Source organism: Bacidia gigantensis, assembly GCF_019456465.1.
Source record: "Bacidia gigantensis strain McMullin 20006 chromosome Unknown contig_74, whole genome shotgun sequence".
Classification (NCBI taxonomy): domain Eukaryota; kingdom Fungi; phylum Ascomycota; class Lecanoromycetes; order Lecanorales; family Ramalinaceae; genus Bacidia; species Bacidia gigantensis.
In genome coordinates, this window is record NW_025408613.1 from 302463 (window position 1) to 328754 (window position 26292).

Below are 26292 nucleotides of genomic sequence, written 5' to 3' on the forward strand. Positions count from 1 at the left end.
AACAGTTGAGTTTACACCCATAGGTCAAGCACTGAGTTTGGCGCTTGAAGAAGCAGCCAAGCCGGTCCAGATTGTGAGTCAAGGTGGTATATACTTCTCAACACGAGAATGACCGGTGAGATGAAGATTGCCTCATTAGACGGTAGGCAGGCGAAAATGGGCTGTTTTAAGGACTCGAGGTGGAGCTTGGGTGCAGGTGGTGACGAACGGCAGTGCAGGGCAGGCCAGCAGCGGCACACTGCAGCATGCGACAAGATCTGTGTTGTAGGACTTCTCTTACTTGAGGCTCATCTGAAGAGAGGCTATGTTGATCGTCAATGATGGCTCCGACGCAACTTTGTACGCCTTGTATTCGCCAGGGGTAGCGGGTTTAAAGTTGTTGCTGGGCAATGAGGATTTCAAGGAATTGAGAGGGAGAGCCGCGTGCCTTTTTGGATTTGTAGATGTATTCGCGGTCGGAGAATATGAGGGCGTGTTGCGATCTGAGCTGTGCCTGAAAGGAAGGAGCGATGTCCACAAGTGATGGGGTGCGACTAGTGCTTTGTGACTGCGCTATGCCCTTATTGGCCGATATTCCACGGTGAGGGATAGCTGAGGCGGCGTGCTACTCTTACGAATCGCTTACGATACATGCGTATTCATCCGTGGATACACATCGTAATCTACAGAGCCATTTATCGATATGGACTCGGCTTTGTATTGTGTCTATGTATAAGCCCTCGTTTCTATCCCTGTCTATGGGTGCTGAGCGCCGCCTTCATCCACCCCCGAATAAACGATCTGTTTTCCCGCGCTTCCGCATGACAAATGGGTCGGCAAGATAGACGAGCGCATTGATTGCCCATCGTGAGTGCCTTTGATGCTGGTCTTATGCATGCCTCTACTCAGGCTGATCGTTGTGGCTCCACAAACGCCGGCTGTGCAAGATCCAGCGAAACAAAGGGAAAGCCACCATGACATGACACCGTATCAGATTGTTGACACCAAAGCGTTAAGCTATCAGCTTAGCTTCTCGGCGTTTGTTCGAGGGACCCAGGCTGGATGCAGGCGGCTCTCTGCGCGATTTCATTCGCGGCGTTCAGCTCTTTCGAGAAAGCTCCACCGAGGTACCTGCTCCAACTTGACCATCTTGCGCATTAGTGGCTGTGACTGAGGCTGATATCGTTTCAAGAGAGCCATCCTCTAGCAGAATCAAGAAGGTCGCCATTTGAGTCAATCTCAGCCATCCAGCGTCTGGTTGTCAGTGGTTCGAAGGATCAGTCTCGGAAATGGAAAAAGGAAGCAGGAAAAAGGTTTGTGGTACCTTGCATTTTCTTTTTGGATACTGGCGGGCGGCTTCAGCCTTATATCGTCTAGCGCTCAGTAAATGACGTACATAGCAGAGTGCACGGGCAAGGGAAGACACACAATTGTGTCAATGAGGCAATACAGTAGGGCCTCTGGTCTATTCTTTGCTCTTACAATGTCGAGCTGAGTGGCGATGATAGAGCTCTCTCAACCAGTAGTTCAATTTCTTTGATCAAGTCATTCCCTACCATCTAATCCTACCTATTCCCACGTGCGTTGCTATGAAGACAGCGTTGGTCATTACTCACAAGATGAGAGACCTTGAATGTATCGATAGGCGATGTGTAATGATCGTAGCACCTCAAACAATTGCGTCTGGGCGTTCAAATCTGCGCCTGGCAGTGCCAATCCCACTAACGCCCTCTTCCTGGTTCGCCCCCAACCATGGTTTGCGTGCCTCACCCAATGCCTTCTTGCCGACGAAGTACACGATCAGGCCACCAATGATGCACACGAAAGCAATTGGGTACATCCAGTGAATGTCCAGGTGAAAGACTTTCACCCCGATGCACACGCCCCAGAAGTTGCCTGTGAGGAGGGAGATGTTGAAAAATGCAGCGGATGCGAGTCGGAACATTAATGGCGCACCAGAGTAGAAGATTGTGAGGCAAAGAGTGTACCCAACAAGATAGCCTCCAACTTTTCCATCGTGCCAATTGGCAGTATGGAAGCCGTCACGATCGAATATTCCCGTTTGTGTGCCACTAATGAGCATGCCCCAGAATCCAAGCTGTCCAACAACTTCATACAGAGGACGCTTGCTTACCAGGAATTCTTCTGTCACGTTACTCAATCCATAGAACGTGGCGCCGGCTAGAGCGAAGAGATCGCCTTTGAGTTGGTTGCCTCTGCTGATACCTCCAGTGGTGCTTCCTTGTGTAACATGGTCTGAGCCGAAAAGGATGCCCACCCCGCCAATACAGATCAGGATGCCGACTATCTGCGTCCAATGATACCGCACCCGCAGTAATACGAAGGAGACAATGACCACAATGACGATAGCCCAGAAGTTGATGAGTTGGGCACTGAGAATCGTAGTGTAGCGGTAGGCTAGGACGGTGAAATAGTTGCCCTCGACATCAAGGAAGGACAAGATTAAGTATTTCCACCCATTTTGCATCAGAACGATGCGGAAGTAATCTCCAAAGCCATATTTGTAGACGGTGTAGGACGAGTAGATCACGTTCAATAGCACATAGTTCCAGAAGGTCTGGAAGGCAGGGATTGAGAATGGCTGCTCAGCTAGCAGACTGCTGAACGTGTTTGTGCCCGTGATGCAAAGCGCAAGGACTTGACCAAGCCCAAGCACAATCCAGAAGTTACGAGTCCGCAAGTACGCAAACCATCTCTGATGAGTCTCTTCCAGAGCAGGTTCGGGAGCCGGTCTACCGGGTGACGGTTTCATGTCACTCGCGGCAACAACGCCAGGAGCTGAATGCTCGCTTGATGTTTTATCAGCTACCCCAACCGGGTTCGAATGGTCAATCGCGGTGCTTTTGCCACCGTTGAGCGCCATCTTCAATTTTGATCTTGAGATCAGATTAAAAATGTAAGAGCAGGAAGAGCACGCAAATGAAATTAGGGTTAAGTCTTTTGAACGAAAGGCGGACGCAAAGACTTTGAAGTCGTCCACCTGTTGGTTTCTTCAATGAAAGAATAGATGAAGAAATATGGAGATCATGCAACGGAGGTTTTGTGTGGGTTGCCCGCACTAAGCCCACGCTGCCCCACGTTTTGGTGGGGGATTGGCTACCCAAAGTCGGCTCAACCTGACTGTCCATCATTTGTAGACTTCTCAAACTTTAGAATCTTTCTGGTATTTGCAACGACACAGCTTTTGTATTCATAGACTGAGCGATTTGTGATAGAGCGTAATTGACACTGGAAGGTCTGCGATGTATTGTGAATCCATAGTAGAAGGTAGACAGGAGGCTTTCAGGGGCCGCGGGGGCCATTCCAGGTGCAGCTACAGCCCAGGGCCGAGCCGCCAGGCCCGTAGACTGCTCTTGCATTAGCGCCATTGTATTCGTCCATCACCGAGCGTGAGAGACATGGAAAGCGTCCTCCATCAGACTGTTTGCAAGACACAAATGGGAGTGGTAGGACTCGAATAGTATCGCTCCGGCCACAGAGTCCATATTCATAGGTCAAAGCCATGCAAGCGAGCAAGCAAGACCGACCTGGCAGCAAAGATGCCTCAGAAAAGGGCCTGTGGTCTTCCATGTTGGACAGCGTTGCATCTGGCAAGAAGTTACCAGAAAAGAACTTGATTGTGCTTGGTAAGAGAAGAGGATCCCATTGTTTAGGAGCTTTTATTTACATTGAGCAGGAGGCACTCCAGATACGCAAAAAGAGTTTCTCGATACCCTTGATTCAGAGTCTCCTAAGAGACCGCAAGTAAAGAATAAGAAGAAGCCAATTGTCGCAAACGACTTTGCACTCGGCTACACCTATCAGAATGTGCTTGACGCAGATCACGAAGGTATATGATGCCTCCTACCACAAAACGCTGTTGGTGGATGCTGAGTAGGACGCAAGATACACTGGCTCGACTTTCCATATACATGCTTTCGGAACCTCTACCTGCTTTTGCCCCTCTTTTGAACCCACTTCTGGTGCCGCGATCAATACCGGAAAGCCTCGTAGTAATCTTACTCGACTGGAATACTCCATGGTCGTGGGTACAGCAGCTGCGTGACTGGGTCGTTCTTTTACGAAGTGTGACGGCGTCCCTATCCGATCAAAGCAAAGAGGCGCTAGAAGAGGCTATGCGGGATTGGCAGGAGAAGAGGCGCAACGTCTCATCCTACGAGGCTGGCGGCTCAACGGCCAGCAGTGATGCAAACGTTACAATACCTCTTAGCCAGGGCGAATGGGACGAGCCCCTCGGGCTTCCTGCATGCGTTGTCTGCCAGCATGTGTGTCTCATCATACCTAAGAACGCTACGGGGTATCCTATACTGACAAGCTTGCATAGTCCGAAAGAATCAACACTCTCGAGATCGAACAAAATTGGCATGATGAAGATTTTGATTTCATCCTTCAATGCCTTCGCACCATATTGATGAAGCGTGAGGACATATCCTACTATCAATGGGCTAGCTGATCTGATAAATAGATGGATCTTCTCTTATCTATATATCAAGCGCTTTCCCCAATTCACTTCCTACCCTGATCCATTCTTCTCTTGGTATCCATTCGATGCTCAAAAAGCAGGCTCTCAAACACAACGTGATTGACCGAGAGAAGATCCTGATACCACCCAATTGGGACTCTTGGGGCAAAATTCGTGTCATCCGCGAGGGTTTCGATGTTGAGGGCGTCAGTAGTAAGTGGTCTCAGGATATCACCTCGAACCTTGGAGCAGCGTCGGGCAATGAAAACGAAAGCCCCGAGCGCTCTTGGTCTGCACCAAAAGGCCCAGTTGTAAGCCTCTACGAGTCAACGATTTCTGGCCCCTATGCTTCGAAGAGAGAAGAAGCAAACAAAAAACCAGGCATCGAAATCTCCGTGCCGAACATGCAAACATTTCTCGCATCACAACAGGAAGTTCTCGCTCGGCTGGCGGCAGAAGACGAGAGGTCCGCCGCTACCTCGGCAACATCGTCGACTTTCAGCATGAACACATCTTCGACTTCCGCAAGTACTCACGACCGGATGGCAGATCAGATTGGGCCTGTCCAAGTCAACATGGGTGGTATTCAGGTCGATGCCGATGATGTTGTACGAAAGCTTCAGACGCAATCGAAAAGGGATGTATCGGCAAGCAGCAGTAAAGACGGAGATAGCACCACGCCTAAAGGCAAAGGTGAAGGTGCAACCATGTCTACGCCAGATATGAAAGCGGAGAACGAGCGAATGCAGCTCTTCTTCTCTAATCTCATGAAGAGAGGTGCGTCCAATAGCCCAAGGGGTACCCCAAGTAAGACCGCTGCCAAAGAGTCAACAAAATGATGTGAACACTCTTTCCATACATGAGGACGGATACTCGGATCGTTTTTTTGTTTGTTATTCGGCTTGCCAAGAAAATCTATGCAAATCTGCAGGCTGGGGTCTATCTGATTCGTTGGTAATCGCAAATTCACTGCAGCAAACGTAACCTACGGAAGCTGGCCTCAAGGCATTCTCTAGGCCCTGCCCCCTTGTTTCTGGCTATTTTCTGACCACTCTTGCCTTATATCTTCGCCGGTGAAAGCTGTTGTAAAAAGGGTACGCTACGATACGGACTTTGACTCTAGAGAAGATTTGTCTCCTAATGGACTCCTCAAATGTCTCAGGCAATGATGTCGCTACCTCCAGTGCACTCAAAGTGCCTTGTGCCAATATCAAACCTGATGAGCAAGGAACTCTCTTCAATTGTACACAGCGAGCCTTCAAAACCTGCTCATCGTGTTTCCTAGTCAAGGCATGTATATACCCTGGGAGTCTCGTCGAGTGCCACTTTCCCAAAAATCTGACTGAATTGTGAGTAGTATTGCAGCCGCGATTGTCAAGTGGAGCATTGGCCTCAGCATAGATTGGATTGTAAAAATGAATTACTAAGAGAGACTTGGCAGCCGACTTGGGCAAAGGAGAATCGAAAGCCTGCATTCATCGGAGGTGGAGAGAATATTCCTTTTACAACCTTTGGACAGCTGAAGTTCCTGTGGGGCAATGTGCCGGCTTATGATATCTTGGATTTGGAGCGAAATGAGGGTGCTACGTTCGATCAAGACATCAACCTGTGCTTCGCAGGTTAGTATTTTGCATTCTCCTGAGATGGAGCCTCAAAATAACTGTTGACCTCTACATAGCGTCAGGAGACTTGCGAAATCTTATTCATACCATGAAAACTATCCCTTCTTCCTATACGAGGATGTCCACTGCTGTACTTAACGACAAAGAGGATCTCGTCACTGCTCGAAATGTCATTCTTCTCCTAATGAGTGTCATGGTTGTTTCCGAAGACCTGCCTGAGATGATGTTGCATCTTTGGTACTCCGCTCGAATACCTGCTAAGTTGGCCAACATACTCAGGGAAGACATCACACCGCTAGTCGCGACTGTCGTACAGAAAATCCAAAGCAGGGATGAGACTACTGTACAAGCAAAGACATGGCTGAAAGGTACCGTTTCACTACGTGTATGCCTCCTGAAACATCAATGGGAGTTCATACTCAAGACTCTTACCACCGAATTGACCCTGGTCGGAAGTGAAAGCAATCGAAAAGCGGTTGTCCTGCATGACACTCGCATAGACTACCGAGAACGCCACGATCTGAATCTTTCTCCGCCATTGCGCTCTTGCGCACACAAATTGCGGGTCACCGGTGTTTTACTACCATTTGGAAGCTGTGATCAGCGTTTCAATATGCCAAATCCGTAAGTGATAAAGGATCTGGGAGGCATAGAAACGTTAGGCTAAGCTCAACTTCTAGGACATTATTCGATGCCAATACCGGCGAGTGGTTGCAGAAGGACTCAGCCGCTGCTCTCGACGGGTATCACCTCCGCTCCATCATCGACTTCGGGCAGAAAGAAGTGCCTAAAAGCGACATTAATGGCTGTCTGTACCTATATTCGATCTCGGCCCTGTGCCAATTTCTTTCGAGGATACGGAAAACACCTATGCGATTCATCATTCTCGGTACAAACGCTCTATTACTGGCTGCACAGCTCGTTGGCCACGACACTATCAAGGAAGGCTTCGACAGAATCGAGGTGGCTAACATTGCTGATTCCAATTACGTGGGATTACAACCTGTACTATCTACGCTCGGCCCACTTCTCAAAAGGCCAGTCGACAACCCTCAAGCAACGCTCATCACACTTTTCATGAATGCTACTCACCTGGCCGAGTGGGATCTTGGCGATACTTACAAGCTAAGCACCCTTGAAAAGACTCTTAGCCGAGTGAAAAGGTTTCTCCCGTACAAGCCTTCGTCGAATGAATACGATCCCGGAGTGATCCGCTTTAAATCTGCAGAAGGCATGTTCAAGGATAGAGACATGCTGTTCAATCATTGGATGAAGGCAACAAACGTAGAAAAGATAGTGGCTCAGACGATTATGAAAATGAGAAATGGCAACAAGGTCACAAAGAAATGGCTATACAAGGCCCCCGGACTCAAGAGGAGTTTGACCTCATGCTTTACTCGGGCACTGATGGTGATGTGAGGTATATGGAGTGGGTTCGAAAAGAGTAACTTCCAGCAGGCCGTCCAAATACAGAGACAGTCTGGCTGCTGTATCACATACGCTTCCAGGCGGTGGAACAGGTGGGAAGATGATGCCCCCAGGGACACGTTTCACGTGTTTTGAAAGACGGCTATAGGAAAAACCTTGCGATTAGCAGGCGTTGTAGCTGGGATTATTTGCAGTCAAAATTGCCACGTACTTAAATCTATCAGTACATGGGTTTTACCTCCGCTGCAACTTTGCTTCTGACACACACGCACTCAAGACTCATAGGCAGGAGGCAGCATACCCCACCCATCAAACTCCTTCGTCTTTACCTTATCCACGTCAACGCCTTTGATCATGCGCACCTAGACAGAAGCCGGACATCAGCCTGATCCCGTAAATCAAATCCTCATTTACCAACGTTCCATACAAGTATTCTTACGCCCTCCTTGCTCTCCTGTCTCCTCTGGAAATTCTTCCCGCATCTCTCGAGCCCCACCGTCCCTCCCTCCGACACCCCGCCACGTCCACAGACACAGAGAGAAACTCACATTAATAGCCGTCTTCCCTCCCTCAATCATCTGAACCATCATACTACTCCCACACGTAGGGCAGAACCAATGATTCGCATTCTTACCCCCGAACTGATACTGTTTCAAGCCATCTTTACCCTTAATCCACTCGATCTACACTCAACAAAGTCAGCTGCTTTACCCTCACTAGGCCCAACTCCCCCCCTCCCCCTCCCAATACGCACGAAATGAAGCAAATAGGAGCGAGACGAGAGAATATTTGGACCAAGAGAGGCTGGGGCAAGGGGGGGGGGGGGGGTGAATGAAGGAGAGCCATACCCCATCTTCCAAATCAGGAAAGACAAGCAAATACCCGTTCCGGGTGCAGATGCTGCAATTGCATTTCGTCACGGCGTGGCCGTCTTCGAGCGAGGGGATACGCAGGCTCAGCTGGACGGCGCGGCAGTGGCAGTTTGCAGCGTACTCTTTCGTTGGGGGTGCGGCCATGGTGTGCTTCAATACGCACGCAGAATGTCTTGAGCAGAGGCTGAGAAAGAAGGTAGGGGATTGTAAAGGGCAGTAATGTTGAAACAATGTAGAGGATGTGAGGGAAGGGAGTTCGATGCCCTTTAAGGTGCCCTTGTTGCGGCCAGCCATCATTTATCTTCATAGCAAACTGGACCATGTCACTACTCCCTTACCGTATGTATGAGTCACTCAATTGACTTTCCCCTTCCCTCGCCCCTTCCTTTGCCCCTAAGACAAGGTGTGCAAGCGAGGGAGGATGAATAGATCCTCCGCCATCTGGAAATAGCCCCCGAGCCCCTGACTTCGCGTGCGGGGAACGCGTCCGACCGCGTCGCGCAGTCACGGGATTCGCTGAACGGCTTGTTTAGTGATCAATTATATCCCAATTGGTCGTCTTGTTGGGGAGCTATGCGCTCAGTGGCTGGCTAGCTGGAGACTTGCTGGGGGAAGATCGGTGTCTTGGTTTGTATGGCGTCGTGCGTAAGGAATTTGTTGAGCGAGCTGGGGTAGAGGTTGCTGCCTGTTCCTGCAGCCGAGAGGCTCTGATGACCTCGTGGTATTTGGGCATCTCTTTGTGATGGCTAGCCTTCATATGCCGTACAAATGTTTTCGCTGGTATTTACTTGTCACAGGCCTCATTTTCGGTTTATCTCCCAGAGTGTCCATTCCCGAGCGGAGAGCCAGACTATCTCCCTCTGATAGCTTCTTGGACAGGTAAATAGAAAATGATGCTCCCGAAGAAGTATTCGCTACTGACATTGAAGGGGGGCAATGAGGAAATGAGTAGGATATGCTGCTATGCTTAGGAATAGGAGCCGCTAAAACGCTAAACAAGAATATGCTTTATCCCAAACAGTCCCAACCAGTCCCCGAAAACCAAGCTTACTCTGGATCATTATCCCCCCCTTTTCACTTACGGCCTCGCCCCCTCCATCATCCATGCTTCTCTTAAGTAAGCTCAATTTCTCTTCAGTGACTCGAATTGCCTCCTGCATCTCCCGATCACCCATCTTCTTGTCCTTTAGGGGCTTTTGCCTCCCTGCTCGTCGTCCTTGCTCCCTTTCATTGAAGTTGCCTTGTACACCACCAACTCGAGCATCAAGCCAGTCCCACAGATCACTTTCCTCTCGCCTCCACAATTCCTCGAACGCCGCAACGCGATCAGCGGAGCGTTGTAAGGTACTTGGATAGCCAAGCTGAGACTGTTTAGGAGAGCGAAGGTAGTTGAACAACATAATGATCAGTAGAAACGCGATGACAACATTTGAGGTAATAAGCGGAGCGAGGATGTCAGTGACAGGGCTGAGTATAGGCCGTATTGGTTCCAATGGGCCCCATGAAGACTGTAGAATTGGCTTCGAAGCAGTAGAAGGCCCAATGGTGGCCGTTTTAGACGTTGAAGATGCGGACCGTAGACGTTTCTTGCCGCCCTTAGTCTTTTTGGTCAAGCCCGTAGTCGTACGCTGGGCCTTAGCGGAGACGCCTGCTCTGAGGCCCTTGACGAGGTCGTTGCAGTAGGTCGTTTGTCCATCAGTTGCGCCTTTCTCGATAGGACCTATATGTCTTTGTTAGCAAGGAAACATGCTAGAGAACATAGACCATCGAACGTACCCTTCAGCCAGCTCTTGCCCGTCCATTCGATCGTGTAATTCATGATGACACGAGTGGCGTTGCCAGGGGCCCACATGAAGCAGAAGTGGGTCTTGGTCACAAAGACATTACCACTTGGAACGTCAGGCGTCTGGGTTGAGGCTGTCACAGAAACGGCTTTCTCCAAATCCATGAAGTCTAAACTTTCCGTGACAAGACATTTGGTGGATTTCGGCCCTATGGGGGCATACAATGGTTTGATATACGACATTGAGCGCGACTTCGTCTCGTCTGTCAACCCCTTGCCATCATGTTCAAATTGAAGATCAGTGCATTTCATGTCATCCACAAGCCATTTTGACATGAAGCCTCCCGAAGCGGCGCCGAAAGTCATCGAGTAGACCTTACCGAGAGGCGCCTGAATGATCTCATCCGCCAGGGCTTTGTCATAATGACTTGCTTGATCTGGGCATTCCGTGACTGCATGGGTTGCTGGACCAGGGAAGTCGGTACTTGCGGCGCTAGCAGCCGCAGCACCAGCCGCAGCCTTTGGCTCACTCGCAGTCGGCCCAGGAACAGCGGCAGCACCAGCGGCGATGCCCATAGCAGAGGCTTTTCGTGTAGCCGCTTTATCGTCGCCGAGGCTCCCCGCCAGACTTCCGCCACCATTCTCTGTGAGACTTCCAGTGCCTTCCTCTTCCTCTTCCTCCTGATCTTCTTCGTCCAAGTCTTCCAGCTCGTCTGTAGCCTCACTGACTTCATCGCTACCACTTGGATCAACTTTCTCAGTCTTGTCACCAGTCCCTGAATCTAGCCGAGCACCATTCACAGAACTCTTCAGATTGGGGTGAGATAGCTTCCAGATGCCGATCAGTAGCTCATACGTGGCTTCTCTACTCAACAAGCTTCGAAATGTATGTCGTGCATGCAATGTCTGTATGGCAATGGCATTGGGAAAGACCACCGCGGTGTACTCTTTCTCCATCGATACAACCTCACTGAAGCTGATGACCAAGGTGGTTACCCATCCGAGTATGTTGCTGAAGAAACAGATATGGCCTTCAGATATATATATCCTGCCAGCCAAGATAATCTCGCGTTGCAAAGCACAGCTATAATCTTCGATCAAGTAATCATCCTCTGGGACACTGCGGAATGATTGATGAAACTCCCTGTTTCTCTTCTTGCTGGCAACAGTGAAGCCTCCTGGTTTGGCCCCAGCCGAATTTCCAAGTGCTGCGCCTGCAAGAGCGGCGGTACTAATAGTATTGCCTGTCGCCGAAGAGCTATTACGATGCTTTCGAACACGACTACCGACTCGACTTCTTACACTTCCACTGCGACGTATGGAATCATTTCCTTCGAAGATGCTTCCTGTAGGTGGAGTTTTCTCGCCAGTCTCAATGCTCGCTGCATAGGCTGGCTTCACTCGCCTGATCGAAGATACATCCTCCGCCACGGGTGTTTCTCCTAGCGACTTTTCAGTGTAAGCCGCAGATACCGCTCGTGCAGCTGACGCGTCATCTACTCTTGATGCTGCTTCGTCTTGCTGAACGAGAATGTCAGGATGTTCATTCTCACCATTGAAAGCAGCACCATTGGGCGCATTAGCGTTAGCAGGAGATTCTGTTCCAAAGCCGAGATGGCTAAGACTGAGGTCTCCCGAGCCCAATGTGTGTATTGCGAGAGGTTTCACTTCGTGCTTCACCTTTTCATCGTTTTCCTTAGGCACAGATGACATTTGCTCTGGAAGAAATGGAGCGTTGCCTTCTTCATTGGTTTCTGTTGAACTTCTTGAACGGGTTGGATTGCCGATTGTGTTGGTCAGCGTACTAGTCATGTTCTGAGCTGCCGAAAAGACAGAAGAAAAGAATCCAATGCTTGCGGAGCTCTGCGATGTTGTCCGAGCAGTCCCTCCAGGTGTTCTTGATTCTTCAGGCATAGGTGTCATTGGTGGAGGCATTGCTTGAGAAAGTTTACTAGGGATCGTGGAGCCTGTGTCGGATCTGATGCGTCGGTGCGAAATCATGTTCCCAGAAGGAGAAACAACGATATTAGAGCCGACAGCTGATGCCGATGAAGGGCGCGATTGTTTAGTTGGACTGTCTGGCAAATTGCGCCGCTGATCTTCCGGAGTAGGCGGTGTGACAAGGGTTTCTGGTGCCTGCAGTCCTGCACTTGTGGGCGTGCTAGGATGTGTATCGACTTTGGGAAGATGCTTTTCACTCGCATTGGCATCCAAAACACTTATTGATGGGACACCGTCAGATGCTTCGGATGCCTGACCCATGTCCACGCTTTTCGGCTTGAACTTTCTTCTGACTTGGTCACCCAGTGAGAGATTAGAAAGAGAAGCCTGCGGATTCTTTCCAGGACTCTTCGGCGGGCTGCCGTCTTTTTTTCGAGACCCTAATGTAAGCACATCTTTGATCCTAGCTCCTGGGGATACGCCTCGACTCCGGCTACCACCGGGGGATGATCCTCTTCGCGTACTAAAGGTAGCAGCATGCTGTGGTGTCAGGTTCAGGGAAGCGGTGCTATCGTTTGTGCTTGGAGGCAGTGTATTTGATTTTTGATACTGCGGGTTCTGGAAATCCAGGCTGTCACCTGTTTGCTCTTCTGGCAATCCCTCCGTATTCGTGGTCTTGATTAAAGGAGAGGTCGAGGTCAAATATCCGATATGAGAATTGTGAGTCGCTAAGAAGGGTCTTGAGTCCTCAGGGCTAGAAGAGGCAGTATTGTCAGCACAGCTTTGGATCGATAGTAATCCAGCTTATTTCAGCACTAAGTCTTATCGTGCAGAGAGATAATTATGTTGACGGCTCTGAAGCTGTAGGAGTGCTGCAATAGAATATGTTTTGGCATCAAGCATTTCTAGGCTGTAATGCTCTCTGTCTGGAACAGCGGCTGCATGCGGAGGCGGCAGTGCTTACGAAAGCTTGGCGGCTGGTGAAGAAGGTTTGATGGAGGAATGGAACACTTACGATTCTGGATCTGAGTCGTTTATCGAAAGACTACCTTCCCCTTCTCCGAGCGTACTCCGGCTCCTGTTCTCCGTAGCCTGCTGGGGAATGGCAGCGGTGGCTGTCTGATCATCAGCGCTCCGACCTCGGTCTCCTTCTGCTTCTTTCAATGCTTGTTTAGCTTCGTCCAGCCTCTTCTGCTTCTTCTTCGTTCGGCCTGGAACAAGTTTGGAGAGATTGCTTGGTCCGGAGGGTAATCCATCGTCCACGCTCGAGACCCGGCTGTTACGGGCGCGGTCTATGAGGGAGTCGACCGAATTGCGAACACCGCCACGCTCGCCGTCATAGTCGCCTTGACTGCTTGATCTCACGGCTGTATCATTCTTGAGGTTATTCCTAGCTTTTACAAGAGCGCCTTTGAAACCCTTCGACGATGTAGATGGTGAAGGAGATAGTTCCTGACTGCTGTCCATTGACAATACGAAAAGCGACGTGCTCGCCTATTGGGGACTGGTCACTTCTCATGAAAGTCGCATGTAAGTAAATACATGCGCTTGAAAGGTCGGGCTGGAGAAATGTGGTCGTCGTCGCAATGAGAGCTCGGCCAATTCGTCACTGGAAAACAAATCACCTTCCTTGCTTTTCATTACAAGCTAGCATAGCGCGGTAAGGTATCCCCACACTATCAAGTCTTGGCATGCCCTTATGGGAACCTTATTTGACAGCCTTAGGTGACATCAGCCTCAGACTGTGTGGCTGGTGCCTTGGTCAGCATATGATGGTAATATCAATTATGTCCCAGCCGTAAGACGAGCTCACTGTATGATGGAGTCTTCGCCCCTCGTGCTGGTAAGGGTCTGTCGCCTTGATTGAAGATACATTCTCACCTGTGTAGGCGCAAACCTACGCCCGCAAAGCAGCAAAGGCCAACGCTCCCGCCGCCGCCATCGATGGACACGATCAAGCGGCTGGCCAATTTGCAAAGGCAGCCAAGGACACTTCCAGCTCAGAGGTCTCTACTTTAGCACTGCATTTCCCATTTCGTTGCTCACATAATACTAGGCTTTCAGAACTTTGAAGCTTCTGGAAGAGCACCACAAAAAGCTCTCTCAGCTCGTCCAAATTCGAAGCAAGCAGCCTGACACACCAAAAGCCGCAAAAGCAAGCACTTCAGAAAGTAATTCATCCTCACACAACCCTTCCAGAGCTTCTTCGTCATCGGGAGCATCGCCAGCGGAGAAGCCGAGCAGGCCATCCGACGCCCCGACTAGTACAGCGAGTCATCGGCCTCAGCGAGAAATCAGCTCTTCAATTGCAAGCAACCTCGCGTCTGCAAGAGGTATTCCTACAAACCGTCAAAGACGAAGCGGTCAAGCACCTTCCCCGATCTTGAATCAGCAAAATGCCGAAGGCAAGATAGTCAGCCCCCGAGGCGTTCACGTCTGGTAGATCCTCCCTCCAGGACCTTGCAAGATGTGCAGGTTTCAGAGAAACCAGCGTCTCGTTCAGTGTCTGTGCCCACGAGTATGCCGAAGGGCACATCTAAAGAGCCGGAACAGCTACCTTCTGCAAGCAAAACAGAGGACACCTTCAATCGTTTCTATTCTACCTTCGAAACAATCTTTTCGAAGCTGTCCGCTCCCCTCGCTTTCGCCGGCCTACCACTCAATCCTGAGTCTGACGCTGTAGGCACACTGGATTCTATCTCGCAGCAGTCAACCCAGTCTAAAGCCACATCTACCCGTCCAAAACCTCACACACGTGCTACTGCTTCGCCCGAATACTCACGTCTGTTCTCTCCTGCAGCCTTACGTGCACTTCGCGAGGATGCCGGAACTGCTGGCCTCAATACAACCGAGTCTTTCTATGTCGTTCCCACAACTGGCGGTGCTCTCCCCTATGCCAGTATCCTAGCTCGACAAACGGCCTCAAGGCACCAAAAACAACACAGTAGGGCCACCACCGCGGGCGGCGTTGATGCAGATCTGTCAGACGAGTTTGTTGACGCTCGCGAAACGCCTGGGAACTCTCCAGAAATCAGCCTGAAGCAGAAGAGGGTTCGCGGTAGTGGAACTGGAGTCAAGACTGCGAGTGGTAAAACGTTAGAGGAATTGGAGCTTGAGAATACTGGGTTGAGAAGCATCTGCGACGAACTAAGCCGAAGGCTGTGGCAGTTTGAAGTCAGTAGCCAGATGAGCCACGGGGCGCTGCATCAAAGTCTCAGGGCTGGGATCAATGTGAGTCCTGCGGCGAGTAATACTGGTGATAGGGGAATGGGAGTCGCTAGAGGAACCGTTGGAGGAGTTGCTGGGGAAGCTACTGGAGGCCGCGTAGACACCATATATACGGAGGCGAGGCTCCAAAAGGCGGAGAATGAGATGGAGGACTTGCGTTTAGAAAACGAGAAGTTGAGAAGGTATCGAGAAAAGTGGGAGCGCTTGACCGTGAAAGCAAAGGCAAGACAGAGACGTGAAAGCAGTATGGCTGTTGATAAGGTGGAAATGGAGGATGGGGACTGATTGCCTTTCACACTTCCACATATGACACCATAATTGAGCGCGCACGAGGGAGAAGGTTATCTCTACAGGACAGTACACCTCCTCGTATACCAGAACTCAATGAAAGAGCATTTTCGAATGAATCCGCTGAACGAGTGAGACTCTGCGCTGTCCCCAAACCCTTTGGAGATCCATATCAGACAAAGGGACCGGCGTGGTCTAAGGCTACAAAGTGTGCGGTCCGCAAGTACTTTATCAGCCGCGCGTACCTATTTGCCAGCCTATCCCTATAACAGACTTGCGAGTGGTACATGAAGTAGGGTGCGCACTATCCATAGATAGCTCGCTCTGTCACACATAGCATAGAATCTAAAGGAACTTGACAACATGCAGGCATTGCGTCACGACTAATCACCATGCACCTTATGATCAACTATCCAATTGTTCGTGTACCCGAGGAAAGCGGTGAACGCTGCTGGCGACCCTCATCTGGTAGAATCGCGATTACACCAGTAACAAGCGACGTGGCACTCCAGAGCGCAGCGCACTTCACTGCGTAGGATTTTGCGGTCGTACTTTTTACGAGAATCCGTTGAACGCACGACATCGAGGTTACCACCATGTCACTGCTGACGGCGGTAAGGCCGACTGAGGAATCGTGCGAATGACACCTCTTTATATAGACAGCAGATTCCACGTGCCTGAAGCCGCTGTGACATTATATCCAGAATCATACCTGACGCGGAGGTCAATGCTGAAGAAGGACAACAACATTGACCGCGTTTGCTGGCATGGCTGTCAAGATCGGACACTAATGTCGGCAAAGCTCAGGCCTGACGGTGTCGGTCACCTCAGATACAGCCAGTCTTGTAGGTGAAGATGTCGATGCGCTTGCCTTATACGCAAGGCTTTCCTAAAGCGTCGGTAGTCCCGGCCGAAGGATTCAGGAGTGACGTTTCTGGTTGACAGCTGAAGGGTTCAGGCGAGCGTGAAGTAAGAGAAGGAGGACAGTGAAGGACCCGAACATGCATCAGCAGAATCCTTTGGGGCGTCGATTGATTAGATAGTGGATGATGGCCGTGGGCGGGACGTGGATCGCCCCTTGAAGCTCAGACCCCGCAGGTGGAAGTACTCAGGTGACTGAGAAGAGAGGGAAGAGGCGTGATCCTGGTGGCAGCAAAGGCCAATCCTCATCGACGACATGCAGCAACGGTTCCAGTAATCGACTCCCGGAAACCCGATTGCTTGGGCCAGAGCCCAGACTTCTCCGAGGCTTTTCACAGGTTCCAATCGGCAGGTAGAAGAGACATCTCGTCGGCGGTCCAAGTGCTAGCTGCCCCTAATCCCCCCAAGTGTCCAGCTAAAGACAGCTAAAGCGCCCTAACCGACGCAGCTAAAAGGTCAGCCTTCCGACCCGCTCTTGGAAGCAGTACAAGGAAGGACCCCCGCCTAGACCCTACACCCTAAAGCTCCACCAATAATTGATGGTAGCTAAAAGTATTACGAGCTTCAAAAAAAGCTGGAGAGATTTCTTTCGCGCACCAAATACTATCCCTTAATTCACAATCCCCTCTCCACCCGACCTAGCTCGGACAATTCATGTGCCATTACGTATCTTGATCTTTTCCTATCACGAGATGCAGGCAGTGTCTGCCCTCAAAATAGCAGTCCGTTGATAAGCTTCCTAATCCTTCACTTTCCTCACAGCCACCCTTACCTTAGCTACCTCGACCCCTGCGAAGCTATCCCTCCCTCGACCGACCAAATGCGGCAGCCACGAAGAAGACAAAATCAAGATTATCTTGCGACCAGCAGCGGGGCAAACGGCAGCCTCGAAGCCTTGACGGTGGCGCAACGGCCCCGCTAAAGAAGAAGAAGAAGAAGAAGAAGCAGAGAGCGCCGGAACAACCTAGACCTGACAATGTCGCAGCGGTAGGCACGCATCTAATAGCAAGATGCCTCCTCACGATCCACTGACGCCAGAAATAAGGAGGGAGTATCACATAGTTGTCCTCGGCGCTGGTCAGTTGCTGTTATCAACCCACCACGGCATGTGTAAGCTGACTCTACGTGATAGGTGGAGTGGGAAAGAGCTGCCTCACGGGTATCATCATCTCTCCAATTGCGACATCATATGACTGAAGAAACCCTTCCAGCGCAATTTGTACAAAATGTGTGGATAGAATCCTACGACCCCACGATAGAAGATTCGTACCGAAAGCAAATAGAAGTGGATGTGGGTCCTCCCCATGCCAGAACATCCAACCCAGGACTCTACTGCATGTATGAAACTGACGCGCGGGAATGTAGGGTAAGCAATGCATATTGGAAATGTACGCAAAGATTCCCTTGTCCACACCTGCCGTCTTCGGTCATGGCGTCCGAGACAGTTCGGCGTTCCAATTTTTGGAGTGAGCCACTGACGGGATGGGTCTCGTAGATTAGACACAGCGGGGACAGAACAATTCAGTATGTCCACTCCCTCAATCCCTGTTTCTTCCAACACCATCTCTGACGGTCTTCCTCACTAGCCGCCATGCGCGAACTCTATATGAAATCCGGGCAAGGCTTTCTCCTCGTCTTCAGTATAACTTCGCTCTCCTCCTTGACTGAGCTCCAAGAGCTCCGCGACCAGATCGTGCGCATAAAGGACGACCCTCTCATTCCCCTCGTGATCGTCGGCAACAAATGCGACCTCGAAGAAGACCGCGCCGTCAGTCGAGCCCGCGCTTTCTCCGTCTCTTCGAGTTGGAACAATGCTCCATACTATGAGACAAGTGCTAGAGCCCGAAGGAATGTTGACGAGGCTTTTGTGGATCTATGCAGGCAGATTATCAGGAAGGACGTTAGCACGACACATGTGAGGGATATGGAGAGTGGTGTTAGGCACAGGCCGCAGCACAGGAAGGCCACTACTCGGGGAGGAAAGGGAAAGGGGGGGAGGCGGAAGCCGGGGCTGTTAGAGAAGGCCGGCTTTGGAGGTGGCGGTGGGGGAGCGAGGTGTAATATCTTATGATCGGAATGAGCCGTCAGGGAAGGCGTAGGGGGAAGCCTCCGAAAGTGGGTTGGAGGAAGGGATATTTTCGTTACGGTAATGGGGTGGAAAGCCGAGAGGCCGTGGGAACGGTCCACAAATTAAGGCATGAGTATTCTTCGTGGCTACATTGCAGAGATGACGGAGCGAGCGATTGGTGTACAGGGGGTCACAGAGATGAACTATCTCGACACGAGATGAAAGAGATCTGACGAGGCATATTTACTCAGTCCGACATATCTAGAAGTCATAGATAGAATAACAGTTCACTTTATTTCACTCAAGACTCCAGCAGTGGATACGATCGATATATCAAAGACTCTTTGTACAGCACGATATCTTGGCTCGATCGGCCAACGAAACCCTCGACCAGAGGCTCGTTGAGATAACACCGTAGGCCGCGATACCTTTGATTGGAACTTTAAAATAATAAGTAGGAGGTCGTTTGATTGAATTGACTTCAGAAACATTTCCTGCAATGACATCATCCACCCAACGATGCCAGAAGATGAATCAATCCCTTCCCATAATCAAGCATCTCACCCGTTATCGTATGTATTTCTCTTGATCAAGTGACCCCGTAGAAATATACACATGTAGTCGAAACTACCTCAAGAACGTACCGTCCTTTGCGCTCGACTACCAAAGGCAGAGCACGCACATGACAAGAGCGCTCTCCTATCTCAAGAACCTCAAAAAACTGAAGATGGGTCTCAAAGTAACCTCAGCATATTGATTCTAACTCCTCCTTGAACTAACACTTTCACAGACAATCAACGCAAAGGATGCAGCCGCTCTCGACAAAGACCTCATGAGCGTAGGCGCCTTCTCCATAGACCAATTGATGGAGTTGGCTGGTCTCTCAGTATCACAAGCTCGTACTCACATTCTCACATTGCTACAACCCTCGTGTCTGATGGGAGGTAGTCTACAAAGTCCACCCCCTCTCGTCAGGCAAGAATATCCTCGTCGCCTGCGGGCCTGGCAATAACGGTCAGCAGCCCCCTCTCCTTGCCACTTTTACTCCCTTTTCCCCTATTCCACCGTGAGGAGCAAGCCCAAGGCCGCTACAGTAGTAACCACCGGTATCAAATAGGGGGCGACGGCCTAGTAGCAGCCCGCCACCTCTTCCACTACGGCTACACACCCACGATCTTCTACCCCAAGCCGACCAAAAGCGAGATTTACGAGCGTCTTGCCACGCAACTGAGAAATCTGGGGGTTCCGTTCACGGAAGATTTCGAGGGCTCGCTGCAGGAGTCTCATCATGTAATCGACGCTATCTTCGGTATGCTCCTTTTTCCCCCTTTTGCTGACACCCCCCTCCCCTTTTTGCCCAAATTAACCCAACACAATACACACAGGCTTCAGCTTCAGCGGCCAAGTCCGCGACCCCTTCCGCAGCGTCATCTCCGCTCTCGAAAGCACGAAAGTACCGGTCCTAGCTGTCGACGCGCCGAGCTCGTGGAGTATTGAGGATGGCCCGCCGAAGGAGGGGCCGGGGGCGAAGTTCATGCCACAGACGCTGGTCAGTTTGACGGCGCCGAAGCCGCTTGTGAGGAGGTTTGGAGGGAGGCATTTCATGGGTGGGAGGTATGTGTTTGTCTTGTTTTGCGTGCTGGGGGAATTCGGTTTGGGCTTTTTTGGTCATTGTGTGGTTGTTCGTTTCGTGGAAAGTTCTTGTTTTGCGAGATGGAGGGGTTTGCGCGGAAAGAGTGCAGTGATGCTGATAAAGATTTGCAGGTTCTTGCCGCCTTCTGTGGCGGAGAAGTATGGGCTGGATTACCCGACGTATCCGGGCGTGGACCAGATTGTGGAGGAGGAAAGTGAAATAGGAGAAAAGAAGGGGCAAAGTGAGAAGCTGGCTGAGAGGCACTTGTAGGTGAGTTCAAGCGATTGTTTTGATTTCTTGATATACTCCTGCGCTATCTGAACAATTTCTAGCAGCGGCATTGAAAAGCTCTAGGCAAGGTATATCTGTTCTAGGTCTGCTTCGATTCCAAACTTGGCAGATGTAGGCATTGCTTTCATCTGTAGAATCTCTTGTCTTCGTTCGTAACAATGGTATCACACGCGAATATCATAAGCTTGGGCAGGCTTCCTGTTCGAAATGTCAGTTCCTAAGCAAGACCTAAGGCCGAAATTTGTGACCGGCCTACCGAAATCCTCTTCCTTCCAAGAGACTGTCCCATATGCTTCTCGCGGCGTTTGTTTCTTCCTTGTCGCATTCTGACACCTTATCTTCAAAACGCGGCAGGCGTGCTTGAACAATCCTTTCTGTTCGTCATTGATTGGGGTCTGCACTTTTGTGATGTCAATGGATGCCGCGAGCGAGAATGCCGCTACTCCGGAGGAAGTATCAGTGAAAACGGGAAACTGATCAACTGGCATTATAAGATACGCCTGGACGTATGGTTTTGCCACGAGGTCTTCGTCATAACGATAACTACTGCCTATGGATGTTGTGTAGACATCGAAGTGTAGTTTGAGATTAAAGTCCCGTTCGAAGACCTATGTGCCTTTCAGCAAAAGATCTGGGTTCTTTTGAATTCATTATGACCTTGAGGAAATTTATGAAACATTCGTCCTGCCCATGAACAATCTTCAAGCATTGCTGATATTCTGCGGTACAAAGAAAGTCATCATTAATAAGATCCGCTGCAAAATCCGTGAACTCTTCTCTTTCTCTATCATGTGATGGTTTGGATAATCTTTTCTTGATCTTCGCTGCTTTGGAAACTTTCCCCCTTTTGTTAACGTCAGGGTTTGCCTTCTTGAATTCGCGCCATGCATTGCATAGTTCGTCGTCCTCTAAGTGAAGCAACAGGTCGCAAGTATTGCTCAAACAATCGAAGCGGTTCTCCCAAGCCGCCAAAGTACCATCGTTCAACACAGCAATTAGAAGTGCGTCACGAATCAAAAGCAGCACTTCTCGAGGCAAACTTCTTGGAACACATGACTCGAAGACTTCGAGAGCTGATTTGCTCAAACTGTACGCTTCGAGTGACGCGCAGATTTCTCCTGCGAGGACAGGATACGCCCATCCAAGCAAGGCACGATCGCGCATGGTATTGTTCTGATCAAAGTATGTAGAACGGGGAGAGATGCAAGGAAAAGGTGCGGAAAAGGCGAAGTGATGACAGATCTAAGGCGGGTGAAGTGTCGACACATACCAACTAAGAAACAGGTACGTCATCCACATTAGCAAGGGTGGATCAATCTATTTGAATTTGAACTTGAATGAACAATCAAATACTGCGAGAGAGAAAGAGACTCCAGCATCTCGATAGTGCGACTTTTAAGGCATCCGAGTAGAGAAGTTGACCGAGAGATGATTAGCAACCGCTAATGAAACATGAAGAGAAGGCTTACAGAAAAGTGTGAGAGAGCAAGAGAATTTCTACAAGCTGCAAAGTACATGTTGAAAGGCATCTCATGAAGGGTCTCAACGAAGGGATTACTAACGACGACAAATTGAACAATAGGAGAAGATTTACGAAGAAATGCCTCAAAAAATCTCTAGCAGTTTGACGCAACTCCTTATACTAACCGGTAAATCCTGAATGCACTCTTTTCATGCCTACCGTTTAAGTCAACTTCTAGGACTTAACAACGCCTCGTTACCATAACGTATCAGATATACATAGTATTTTCAACCGGAGATTCATATGCAAGAGACGATATTCGAATTAGATCTATCTACTTCTGCCCCTCTCAATAATAATAGCTAATGCCACAGACCCGGTTCAACTACAACACCTTGCAATTCAGGCCCCATTCCTCACCGAATTCCTCGTACCAGCCTCAAGTCCATTTCCAATCCCAAGGCCCAGGTTGCGGACAAGGTGTCGAGGGGGCTGTCAAGGTAGCACTCGAAGCCGTTTGGGAGGAAGAACCAGTTGAAGGAGTCGTGAAATTCGATGATGACGCTTCAGGATTGAAAATATTGAACTGCGTTTAGGATGTACCATCAGCATCTACAACTAGTCCAGAATTGGTGCAGACTTACCAGTGTCTCATCCGTAACCTCGTCCTCTTCTGCAAATGTCACGTGCCGTTCTTGTCCTTTCCCTTTGGACGTCGATGGAGTTATGGGAACATCCCCTGTGGCACCGGGAACATGTGACTCGACACATTCATACTCATATGCGGCTGCGGTCCTGTGGGTAAATACTCCTGTGGTTGATGAGGCCTCTCGATCTCATTCTGGACCGCCTCCACCTGCAAGACTGCAGTGTTGCAATTTTGCGCAAATCGAAGCGCCGCTACTATGTTAGAGCTGTCGAGCATCAGGCGGTTGAGTTTGCTGGTGTGTGGTGATTTGAAGCTTAAAAATAGTAGTCCTGCTCCTAGGTCTGCCCGAAGCTCCTCGTATGGCTCCTCAAGCGAGACGATAAAGCAACCTACTCTCCATGGCCGCGGGTTTGCGTTGTAGCTGACCCAGACGGAGAAGGTGTTTCTGCGATATTCCTCCAGTGGTTTGACCCAGCGAATCCAGTTGGCGGTAGAGGAGTGGTCGCTTCGAAGGGTTGTCATATCCTTTGGCAGGAGGGCCGTACGTAGGTTCAAGTTCTTTTGCATCTCTATGGTTGGCATTCGAATTGAGATGCCTTTCGTGTATGTCTAATTCAAATCAAAAGTCTATGAATTCCGAAAGATACTCTGAAGATCTATGTCGAATAATGATTGATCACGCCTCTAAGAGGCTGGACTCCTACACTAAGTACAAAAAACTGATGTATTGTCAATAATTGGTGATGATTTGGGTCAATAGCAAGGGATACCTTTGGAATCACCTCCCTTATTGAGGAGGTCACATCATGTCTAGACAACATGTGGGGCAGTCGCAGCTTCCTCATCTGAGAAACCTGTGAGTACAGATCAATGAGTTTCTGCTTCATTGCGTAGCTCTGCAAAGATGCATTACCCTTTGACGCGCGAGGAAGGAAAGACCGGACACTTACAAGTCACGTTAGCAGCTCTGCAACCTCTTGCGGTAGGGAAGATAATGAGGGCCAATAAGACATCTCCGATACATTCATTCACTTCATCTAGTCCTCCCCTCATTATGCAATAATCGCACATCCCTCATTGTACAGACGCAAACATTGTAGTGATCTGGCATACGGATACTACTTAGCCAGATCGACTCAAATGGAAAGTGCCGTCAAGAAGATCGAAGAACAAATTGGGAAATTCGTCCCAATTTTCCAGACAGAGCATTAGACATTAGAAGAAGAAAGAATCTCAATAGTAAAACCATCAGAAGTGTGACTATTGATACCTATGTTCACAAAAAGCATGCTGTCTCTTGACCTTTACTGTCTATCAATATCCTTCATTCATTCGCATTTCTCTCGCTTCATCATTATCTGGCATGCAACATTTCGCTAAGAAATTGACACTCATGCAAGGAATAAAAATCCTCTTTACCATTGAACCCTATTCGTTCCGAATATTCATGACCTCTTGAGGCATTCAAATGTCTCGGACTTGGACAATCACCGAAAATCGTAAACCCGGAATCTGTATAGCCAGTAACAAAACAGTGCATTTGCTGCTCCGACTGTATGCCTTTGGATAAAGTGTGATCTCTTCTTGACCAGATGGTGGTACGACAGGGGTAATAACTGCTCTCGAATGAACCAAAGTCTCTGCATGTTCTAATGGCGATTCAACGTGATGACCAACATTCGATTGTATCAATTCTTGGGCTTCTTGAAGAGCCATGTTGCTAGTGTAGAGGCGTGCTTGCAACTTGCCGGTGCTTGACTCGTTGTGGACGATATACAGAAACACTGTGACATAGAGAAACAGTATCGCAAGATTGCCCCTCGATGGTATCCGTTGCGCACGAAATGTACGTAGGCGATTTAGCAGTGAAGTCTCAATTTTGGAAATGCTTACATTTTGCAGTTGAAGGTCGTCGGCTGGCTTTTGGACAGTTTTCATCGTTTCGAGCCGCCGATTCGTGAGATCTACTAGGTCGTACTTGTCTCTGCCGCGATGTCCCATGCTGTTGTATTTGCGTCGGAGCTTCGGTTGAAGAGTGAGCAACGATGCTACCTCGTTGATTGTTGTCTCATGGGATTCCTCACCAGAGCTGTCTGGCTCTGACAACAGGCGCTCTATCAGCATGCGTCTCTCCATCTCCACGTGAAGATTTCTCAGAATGCCGAAGAGCTGACGTTTTGATAGAGACAGAAGATACGTCGTCCGAAGATCTTCAGGGTCTTCGTCGAAGAGAAATGGTATAACTTTTGAATGAGGACTTATCTGAATGTCTTCAGAATCAGATCTTCGGAGGGAGGGTATGAATGGTGAGTGAGGCTTCTCTAGCTGTGAAACGTCAGTTAAATCATCTGGGGCTTTTGATGAGCTTGGAGTGGCAGTGTTCGTTATACACTGATTGTTTTCTCCGTCAACGGGAGGGTTGATCTTCAAGTTTTCAAGGCTTTGAGATACTTCTGAAGTCGGAGATTCAGGACCAAAAGCGTCCTTCATGGGCGTAATGATGGCCAGTGTCAAGCTACACCCATGCCTTCGGCGCTTGTAGCTTACTTCTGGATGGTCGAATGATTCGAATGTCTTTGTGTTGGTGCCTGCCTTCCTCTTTCCTTGGAGACTCTTACTCGGCTCATCCTTCGGGTCGCAGTCTTCAGCAGTAGGACTGGACGGAATGAAAGAATTGCTGCATTTCTCGATACAGCTTTTCCTTTCAGTACGAAGCTTCTCTTCCAGCTGCTGTTCTTGTTCTTGAAGTTTCTTTTCATTTGCCTTACGACGCTTGTCTTCTGCAGCTTTGATGTCGTATGTTTCTCTTGAGAAGATGAGACGGTCGGATCCTTCGATGATCTCGAGCCGAAAGTACCTACACATTTGTTCCAACATTTGAAACAAAGGTACAGCCGTGTCTCGAAAAGTCCACCCTTCATTCGCCTTAAGTAGTCCGTTCACAATGTCGCCAAAGTAGTCTGCTTCAAATAGACGTCTCTGATCTTGAGTTCTACCAAGGTCAAGTATAGACTCTCCGTAAGGCACGGATAACAACTCCTCTAGAGTTTCACGCTCATGATTGACTTTGAGGTAATCTTTTGAGCTTTTCATGAATAGACATTTGTGTGGCTGATCAGGCGTCATCCTGAAAATAGCTGAGCTTCGGAATTGCTGTGGGAGGCGCTGTATTTTGATGATGCATCGTTCTAGCAATCTACATTTCCAATCAACGTAATCGAATTCACTTTGTTCAACTGGATTGTAATTGATGTTCCAAGGAGGTATGTCTAAGCCTTCGAAGTATTTTGAGTACAGCACCTTCTCAAGCGGCCTACGTGCCGCGTTACTGCATGAGCGATTCGTGAGAAGAAGGCCATATAGGGCTTTCAGGTGATGCACTTCGTCGAAATAAGATAGATGGCCAATAACATTTAGCCAAACTTCCCTGGGTGCACTCTCGGCTGCCATGGCAGCAATGTTGTGGATCGGACCTGCTCTGTGGAAGATTGTTGAAAGTGGAAAAACGACCGCAGAAGAAATGAATCAGATGAACCACCATGTTGTGTCGCGATTTTCACAAACAAAGAAAAGTGTTTTGATGCATCGACGACACCCAACACTAGAAGAAATGTATTTATTCGAGGGAAAACTTGGTCTAATTT

General features: G+C 49.4%; 8 protein-coding genes across 8 annotated transcripts; 4 read left to right on the forward strand and 4 right to left on the reverse strand.

Annotated features, from left to right (window-relative positions):
- Window positions 1–1648: 1648 nt before the first annotated feature.
- Window positions 1649–2863, reverse strand: KY384_000488 (uncharacterized protein; the record flags this gene model as incomplete). Its single annotated transcript, XM_044809024.1, has 1 exon — window positions 1649–2863. The coding sequence occupies one exon, from the start codon at window positions 2861–2863 to the stop codon at window positions 1649–1651; it is 1215 nt and encodes a 404-aa protein (XP_044665011.1).
- Window positions 2864–3502: 639 nt separating this feature from the next.
- Window positions 3503–5446, forward strand: KY384_000489 (uncharacterized protein; the record flags this gene model as incomplete). Its single annotated transcript, XM_044809025.1, has 6 exons — window positions 3503–3626; window positions 3677–3829; window positions 3994–4265; window positions 4325–4418; window positions 4466–5239; window positions 5394–5446. The coding sequence occupies 6 exons, from the start codon at window positions 3503–3505 to the stop codon at window positions 5444–5446; spliced, it is 1470 nt and encodes a 489-aa protein (XP_044665012.1).
- A 169-nt stretch (window positions 5447–5615) lies between these two features.
- Window positions 5616–7503, forward strand: KY384_000490 (uncharacterized protein; the record flags this gene model as incomplete). The annotated part of the gene is made up of 4 exons (XM_044809026.1): window positions 5616–5705; window positions 5904–6081; window positions 6141–6708; window positions 6765–7503. 4 exons carry the CDS (start codon window positions 5616–5618, stop codon window positions 7501–7503), a joined length of 1575 nt encoding a protein of 524 aa, XP_044665013.1.
- A 1864-nt stretch (window positions 7504–9367) lies between these two features.
- On the reverse strand, window positions 9368–13575 carry KY384_000491 (uncharacterized protein; the record flags this gene model as incomplete). Its single annotated transcript, XM_044809027.1, has 3 exons — window positions 9368–10104; window positions 10161–12862; window positions 13124–13575. 3 exons carry the CDS (start codon window positions 13573–13575, stop codon window positions 9368–9370), a joined length of 3891 nt encoding a protein of 1296 aa, XP_044665014.1.
- Window positions 13576–14628: 1053 nt separating this feature from the next.
- On the forward strand, window positions 14629–15621 carry KY384_000492 (uncharacterized protein; the record flags this gene model as incomplete). Its single annotated transcript, XM_044809028.1, has 1 exon — window positions 14629–15621. One exon carries the CDS (start codon window positions 14629–14631, stop codon window positions 15619–15621), a length of 993 nt encoding a protein of 330 aa, XP_044665015.1.
- A 2515-nt stretch (window positions 15622–18136) lies between these two features.
- On the forward strand, window positions 18137–20516 carry KY384_000493 (uncharacterized protein; the record flags this gene model as incomplete). Its single annotated transcript, XM_044809029.1, has 6 exons — window positions 18137–18445; window positions 19404–19512; window positions 19562–19627; window positions 19731–19922; window positions 19999–20227; window positions 20378–20516. 6 exons carry the CDS (start codon window positions 18137–18139, stop codon window positions 20514–20516), a joined length of 1044 nt encoding a protein of 347 aa, XP_044665016.1.
- Window positions 20517–20701: 185 nt separating this feature from the next.
- On the reverse strand, window positions 20702–23215 carry KY384_000494 (uncharacterized protein; the record flags this gene model as incomplete). The annotated part of the gene is made up of 4 exons (XM_044809030.1): window positions 20702–21145; window positions 21195–21710; window positions 22644–22705; window positions 22777–23215. The coding sequence occupies 4 exons, from the start codon at window positions 23213–23215 to the stop codon at window positions 20702–20704; spliced, it is 1461 nt and encodes a 486-aa protein (XP_044665017.1).
- Window positions 23216–23962: 747 nt separating this feature from the next.
- KY384_000495 (uncharacterized protein) lies at window positions 23963–26098 on the reverse strand (the record flags this gene model as incomplete). Its single annotated transcript, XM_044809031.1, has 2 exons — window positions 23963–24006; window positions 24202–26098. The coding sequence occupies 2 exons, from the start codon at window positions 26096–26098 to the stop codon at window positions 23963–23965; spliced, it is 1941 nt and encodes a 646-aa protein (XP_044665018.1).
- Window positions 26099–26292: the final 194 nt, after the last annotated feature.